Here is a 7,451-nt window from a genome sequence, read left to right on the forward strand (position 1 = left end):
CCATTAATCCTATCGGAGGGTGTGTAGAATGATCTATATTTTATGACAAATTTGAACTTTTTTAAGGGCAAGAATTTATGATTGAAGGTTTAGAGAGTGGGCCATATTATATCTGTAGTTATTATCATAGTTCTATTCATTACCAAAGTTATAAAATTAGTTGTTATTATGTTCCCTAAAATAGATAACCTTGTGGTCCATTCGATAGCATACAGCTATGGCAATGAAACTAGACATCATCATGCTAAAGCATATGGCAAATGAAGTTAGAAAACATTTTGGCAAAGACTCCTGTCAGATGGGATACAAAGACTTATGTTACATTCTTAGGAGAGAGAGAGAGTTATATATAGATAGACAGATGGGTAGATAGAGAGAGATAGATTGAGATATGTAGATATGTAGATAAATAGATGGGTGGATAGAGAGAGAAGAAAGAGAGATAGATAAAGATGTATGGATAGATAGATGGATAGAGAGAGTATCTAAGAGAGAGAGAGAGAGAGAGAAAGAGTCTGGACGAGAGAAAGACTCTGAGAGAGTGAGAGAGAGATAGAGAGTCTGGAGGAGGGAAAGACTGAGAGAGAGAGAGAGAGAGAGAGAGAGAGAGAGAGAGAGAGAGAGAGGGCCATAATACACACTGAAAGGAACAGAGGTTCAGCAGTCAAAAGCTCTTGGGAACAGCCTGCTCTTGTGCATCGTCTTGGTTCTGCCGGAAGAAGTCAAGACGATTGTGACCGAGTCGTAGCGCATACATAGCCTTCTTGTACTCTCCCCAAGTAAAAGGCTTGTACACGCCACACCGCCGTGAACCCACCATCTCCAGCAGAGGTGCTATAGGCGCTTGCAGGGGAGGTGCAGCGAAGTACACTGTTGACAGCCTCGCCCTCACATTGCTCACCACCGCCCGGTGCCTTGCGCTCAGCAACCTCCCGTTTGTCATCGCCTAGAGCGAAGGAGAGAGAGATAAATTTAGTGATGATGATGATGATGGGTAGATAGAAGATAGATAAATGGAGCAATAGAGAGAGAGGTAGATTGGTGGGTTTATAGAGAGATAGGGACACAGAGAGGGATATATATGAGGAAAGAGAAGGGTATATGTAAATCAGAAATCATGATACGCGTGTAATATAGGTAGAGAATGAGATAGGGATAGGGATGCAGAGAGATAGAGATAAATTTAGTGATGATGAGATGAGTAGATAGAAGATAGATAAATGGAGCAATAGAGAGAGGTAGATTGGTGGGGTTTATAGAGAGGGAGATATATGAGGAAAGAGAAGGGTAGATGTAAATCAGAAATCACGATATGCATAATGCATGTAATATAGATAGAGATTGAGATAGGGAGAGGGATGGAGAGAGAGAGAGGTATATAGGTGGAGATTGAGATGGGGAGAGGGGTAGAGATGGAGATATATATATATATAGATAGAGAGAGAGAGAGAGAAGGATAGACATATAGATAGGGATAAAGATAGAGGTAGAGAGAGAGGGATAGAGAGGAATAGAGAGCCAGATAGATAGAGAGAGGGAGAGAGAGATAGAGGTCGAAAGAGACATAAAGAAATAGAGGAAGAAAGAGACAAAAAGAGATAGAAGAAGAAAGCGACATAGAGTGAGATAGAGGCAGAAAGAGACATAGAGAGAGATAGAGGGAGGAGGAGAGAGATAGAGGTAGAGAGAGAGGGATAAGGAGGAATAGAAAGACAGATACATAGAGGGAGGGGGAGAATGATAGAGATGGAGATATATAGAGAGAGAGATAGATATATAGAGGTAGAGAAAGAGGGATAGGGAGGAATAGAGAGATAGATAGATAGAAGGAGGGGGAGAGGGATAGAGATGGAGATATATAGAGAGAGATAGATAGATAGAACGATAGATAAGGATAAATATAGAAGTGGAGAGAGAGAGAGAAGGAAAGAGTGGAATAGAGAGACAGATAGATAGAGGGGGAGAGAGATAGAAGTAGAAACAGACATAGAGAGATAGAGGTAGAAAGAGACATAAAGAGAGATAGAGGGAGGAGGAGAGAGATAGAGGTAGAAAGAGACATAAAGAGAGATAGAGGGAGGAGGAGAGAGATAGAGGTAGAGAGAGACATAAAGAGAGATAGAGGGAGGAGGAGAGAGATAGAGGTAGAAAGAGACATAAAGAGAGATAGAGGGAGGAGAGAGAGAGGCAGAAGGAGACACATAGAGAGAGAGAGAGAGAGATTGATGGAGGGAACGAAAGAGATCGCAATAGAGAGAGACGCCTATAATAAAACAAATAAAATCACAAGAGCGAGAAGAGAGAGGAAACCAACCTGAAGAACATCCCCTACAATGATGAAGAACGCAGACGGATCAGGGGCCACAGGGACCCAAACCCCGCCGCCCCCATCAGCATCAGGAGGAAACAACACTTGCAAACCAGGCGCGTCGTTCGATCGTAGCACAGTCAACACTTGCGGGTCAGTGTGTTCGCCGAAGCCAACGACGACAGCGTCCCCCTTTGCAGGTATTCTGTGAACTTCCTTCATCTCCTCCCTTTCCTTGTCTTCCGCGCAGGGCGGATAGTAGTTTAGACGAATCAGAGAGTCGCTCTCATCATTGCACGCTAGTTTTGAGAAGACTGAGCGGTCCTGCAGATGTAATCCCCCTCCAATCATTTCTAGAATATCGCCTGCTAATCCTCTTACTGCATCGACGTACTCGGCCACAACGCGACTGACAAGATAGAGAGAGAGAGATGTTGAAGAAAATGAGGCAAATATGTTATGCAAACGTGCGCTTTGCAAAGATTAAGTCAGATGATAAGTAGATGCTTAAGATGGACATGGGCATTTAGAGATAGAGAGGTAGGCGGAGGGGCGATATCTGTGCAGATAGATGGATAGATTGGTAGAAAGATACACAGATGTATGTATATTTAAGTACGGAGAGAGGGATAGATTGGTTGAAAGATATAGATGTCTGTATTTATAAGTACAGAGAGAGGGACATATAGGTTGAAAGATATATATAGAAGAGAGAGAAGATATATAGATGTATACATTAGTACAGAGAGAGATAAATATGTAGAAAGATATATAGATGTATGTATACAAAAGTACAGAGAGATGGGCAGATAAGGTAGAAAGATAGATAGATGTATGTATAGAAAAGTACAGAGAAATGGGTAGATAGTAGAAAGATAGATAAATGTTTGTATACAAAAGTACAGAGAGATGGGTAGATAGGTAGAAGGATACATGGATGGGTATGTAGGTAGAAGGATACATAGATGGGTATATAGGTAGAGGATACATAGGTAGATGTGAGAGAGAGAGAGAGTGTGAGAGAAACGATGTGTGAGAGAGAAAAAAACGACGATGTGTGTGTGAGAAAGAGAGAAAAACGTTGCGTGTGTGTGAGAGAGAGAGAGAGAGACGATGGGTGTGTGAGAGAGAGAGAAACGAAGTGTGTGTGAGAGAGAGAAAGAAACGATGTGTGAGAAAGAGAGAGACGATGTGTGTGTGAGAGAGAGAGAGAGAAACGATGTGTGCGAGAGAGAGAGAGAAACGAAGTGTGTGTGTGAGAGAGAAAGAAACGATGTGTGAGAAAGAGAGAAACGATGTGTGTATGTGAGAGAGAGGGCCGATGTGTGTGTGTGTGTGAGAGAGAGAGAGAGAGAGACAGAGGCGATGTGTGCGTGAGAGAGAGAGAGAGACAGAGGCGAGGTGTGTGTTTGAGAGAGAGAGAGAGAGAGAGGATGAACTGCGAGATGGTGTGATGTTTCGCTCTTCATGGTAAATCTATCGCCCAGCATCCTCTGTCTCCCCTCTCCTGTTAGGATGGAGAAGGCAGACAGAAGGATTAATGAGAAACGCGTTAAGAGATCAGGTTCGGTCCCCTCGAGGTGTGACGAAGAAATGTCAGCCGATAGGACCGCACTCAGAATGATTGGCTTGACGGAATCTGCCCCCTACTTCTCTACTAGGAATGACATCTCTCTCTCTCTCTCTCTCTCTCTCTCTCTCTCTCTCTCTCTCTCCCATTTCTCTCTTCTCTCCCATTTCTCTCTCTCTTTCTCTCTTCTCTCTCTTTTCTCTCTCTCATCCCTCTCTTTTCTCTTCTCTCTCTTTTCTCTCCTCTCTCTTCCCTCTCTCTTCTCTTCTCTCTCTTTTCTCTCCTCTCTCTTCCCTCTCTTTTCTCTTCTCTCTCTTCCCCCTCTTTTCTCTTCTCTCTCTTTCATCTTCTCTTCTGTCCTCTCTCCCTTCTATCTTCTCTCCTCTCTCTTCTTTCTTCTCTTCTCTCTCTTCTATCTTCTCTTCTCTCCCTTCTCTCTTTTCTCTCTCCCTCTGCCTCTCCAAGGTAAACTGTTCACATATCCACTCAATGCACTAGCCGTAGGGGCGAAGGCCATAACTCTATCTTTCTCCTTTTCTCTCCGATGCTGCCAGCACAGAGGCGAGGGAATATAATTGGGAGGAGAGAGAGAGATGCTAAGAAAATTCTGTGTTCATGGATCTTACGAGGGGACTCGGCCTGGAGACCATTGTGTAAGAATGTTATGAAAAAAAAAACGACATTAAAGTTAATATCGTCAGATCTAGATAGACACGAATATGTTGAAATATGGAGAGTGTTGCATAAGTATTGAGAGACAGAGAGAAAGGATTTACTGGAGAGGAGGTTCCGAGGAAAATGATAGATAGGCAGCTTGTAAGAGGTGTTTGGCTGTCCAGATCTATATGGAGAGTGGAGAGGAAGAAGAGAGCATTCCAGTTAGAATCTCCCCTTCAGAGATGTTACTAGGACGGGAAGTTGTGGGTCGGCCATTAACTTAGAATGTTTGCCCGTCTAGACCCATACTGATAGACAAGAGAGAGAAAGAGAGTCTTTAATGGGTCGGACATTTAATGCCCAAGGAGAGGAAGAGAGAGAAAGAGACAACAGTAGAGCGGAAGGAAGAGAAAGAGACAACAATACAGGGAAGAGAGAGAAAGAGACTACAGTAGAGCGGAAAAGAGAGTGTGATAGAGAGAGATAGCTCGAGAAAGCGAGAGAACGAGAGAGTAATAGAGAGAGATATATTGGGAGAGAACGAAAGAAGAAAGAATGACAGCAAGAGAGCGGAGCTATGGAGAGCGAGAAACTGAGACAGAGCGAAGTGAAAAAGAGAGATAGTTCAAGAGCAGAAGAGAGAGAGAGACTGAGAGAGAGAGAGAAAGAGAGCTAGCTAGAGAGCGAAAGAGTCATAGAGAGAGGCATTGAGAGAGAGCGAAAGAAGAAAGAGAGACAATAAGAGAGCAATATAGTGATAGAGAAAGTAATAGCGAGCGAGATACAGAGAGAGAGAGAGAGAACAAAGTGAAAAAGAGAGCTAGTAAGAGAGCAGAAGAGTGAGATACGAAGAGAGATAGCAAGTGAAAGAGAGATGGCAAGACATACGAAGAGAGAGAGCAACAGAAAGAGAGCAAAAGAGTGATAGAGAAAGTTATAGAGAGCGGAAGAGAGAGCAAGTGAAAGAGAGAGCGAGATACAGAGAGAGAGAGAACAAATGAAAAAGAGAGATAGTAAGATAGCGGAAGAGAGAGCGAGTGAAAGAGAGATAGCAAGAGAGCGGAAGACACAGAGAGAGAGAGAGAGAGCGAAAGATAGACCGCAAGAAAGAGAGAGATTGCTCGGGAGCGAAAGACAGAGATACAGATAGACTCAGAGAGAGAGAGAAAAAGAGATCAAGTTTTTTTCTGAAACTGACCTGAAGTAACCGGGGTTGCGGCGGCAGATCGAGCTTGCTCGCTGAGTAACAGCGGCGCGGTTGGCAGGAAGAAGGAGATACTCCACCTCGCCGGTATCCCCATTGAGCCCAATGCTCCGAATACCGTATCCAAGCGGACTCGGCGGCCCTGCTCGCTCTTTCTCCGAGCTCGGCAGCCCAAAAAAACCCATCGCTGCGGCCTCCATTACACCCACTATCTCCTCCGGCACGCCATGATTGATCACCTTGAAGAACCCAAACTCCTCGCAAGCTCTCACTATCTCCTCCTCTGCCCTCAATCCCCTCTTCTCCCCCAAATCTACCACAGGTATTCCAAGCGCCCTCACTCTCTCCTGCCTGATGGGCAACGGCGACGCTACCACCATTCTCTCTCTAGCTTCCCCCTCTACCCAAGTTTCTCACCCCCCGTTTGCATGTCTCTCTCTAGAGGTTGTGATTGTGATCTCTCTCTCTTCTTCTTCTCTCCTTCTTGGGGTTGTGGCTTGTGAAGATGGGGGAAACTCTGCCCTTATGGCTTGCTTATAAAGAAGGGAGGAACTTGCCTCTATTTCCAAACTGGAATTTTATCTCCATAAAGTACTGAATGGAATGTCTTATCGCTAGATATCATGGGCTGATGCGTCGGCCGACAATTGGTGGACTTTTTGGTAGCTTGACTGAGGGTCAAAGTGATTGACTTTTAAGCGCGTAGGGGAGAGTTCTAGAATGACACGTCGTGGTGGGCTCGGCATGTTGGAAAGTATTGCACTTCCCCACTCATCCTCCCATCCCTTACCGTCATCAGTCGTAAGTAAAAATGAATAAAATTCTACCTTTCTATCTCTATCCTCACCTTGGAAGAGGAATAAAATTCTTATCTTTCTATCGCTATCCCGACCTCTCTCCCTTTTTTTCCTTCCCTATCTCCATCTTTCTCGCACATTCTTTCTCTTTCTCTGTCTATCTTTCAATCATTTTTACAATAACGTGTAAGCTTCATCAGTTACGGAACCCGGTTGCAATTGAATCGTCCTTTTGATGTGAAAAACAACTACCCAAACTACAAGCAAGAGATAAGATCAGCTGCTATGTCTTCTTCTCTGTCACGTTCTCATTCTCTATCTAGTTTTCAATAATTTAATGGAGAAAATCGTTAAGTTCATCTCACTTTACGGAACCCAGATATAACTGGGTCGACCTCTTTAAGAAAAAAGGATCTGCCCAAGTACAAGCAAGCGCATTCACGCATCTACCAATCATCATACTCAATCTCTCTCCCTTTCCCTTTCTTATCTCTATCTTTTCATGTCTCCTCTCTCTATCTGTCATCTCTATCTGTCAATCAATCTATCTATCAATCGATCTACTTATCTATCAATCTAATTTTCAATAATTTACGCGAGAAGCCCTGAACTTCATCACTTTACGGAACCCATATGCAACTGGGTGGCCTTTTTATGTGAAAAGTAACTGCCCAAACTACAAGCAAGCGCATTCATGCATGCATCAATAACAGCCGCATGAAGGGACGCCGGGTCAGCAGTAGGCTAGTCATAGACTAAGATGTTGAGGGGGATGGATGCACCGTGATAGTCCCAAGTTACGAGACTCTTAGAGTGTAAACAGAAAAAAGTAGAACTAGTACAACCAATAATATAACGATCAAAGTGAACTCTTAGTGGGTCCCTTTGTTTCCCTCTTTGGGGGCATCATTCATG

At 43.8% G+C, this 7,451-nt stretch overlaps 1 protein-coding gene across 1 annotated transcript; it reads right to left on the minus strand.

Annotated features, from left to right (window-relative positions):
• Positions 1-242: 242 nt before the first annotated feature.
• LOC144713218 (gibberellin 2-beta-dioxygenase 2-like) lies at positions 243-6,287 on the minus strand. The gene is made up of 3 exons (XM_078587744.1): positions 5,734-6,287; positions 2,315-2,717; positions 243-946 (listed from the first exon to the last, which is right to left on the minus strand). Exons 1-3 carry the CDS (start codon positions 6,117-6,119, stop codon positions 665-667), a joined length of 1,071 nt encoding a protein of 356 aa, XP_078443870.1. The 5' UTR covers positions 6,120-6,287; the 3' UTR covers positions 243-664.
• Positions 6,288-7,451: the final 1,164 nt, after the last annotated feature.

The sequence above is a fragment of the Wolffia australiana genome, chromosome 1, assembly GCF_029677425.1.
Source record: "Wolffia australiana isolate 7733 chromosome 1, ASM2967742v1".
Classification (NCBI taxonomy): Eukaryota; Viridiplantae; Streptophyta; class Magnoliopsida; order Alismatales; family Araceae; genus Wolffia; species Wolffia australiana.

What these genes read in the sequence shown, in the direction of transcription:
- LOC144713218 (XM_078587744.1), bottom strand. Translation starts at nt 6,119, where the DNA reads ATGGTGGTAGCGTCGCCGTTGCCCATCAGGCAGGAGAGAGTGAGGGCG. An exon ending in CGCAACCCCGGTTACTTCAG is followed by an intron (nt 2,718 to 5,733) that starts GTCAGTTTCAGA and finishes CTATCTTGTCAG; the next exon opens with TCGCGTTGTGGCCGAGTACG. An exon ending in TTGTAGGGGATGTTCTTCAG is followed by an intron (nt 947 to 2,314) that starts GTTGGTTTCCTC and finishes CCTTCGCTCTAG; the next exon opens with GCGATGACAAACGGGAGGTT.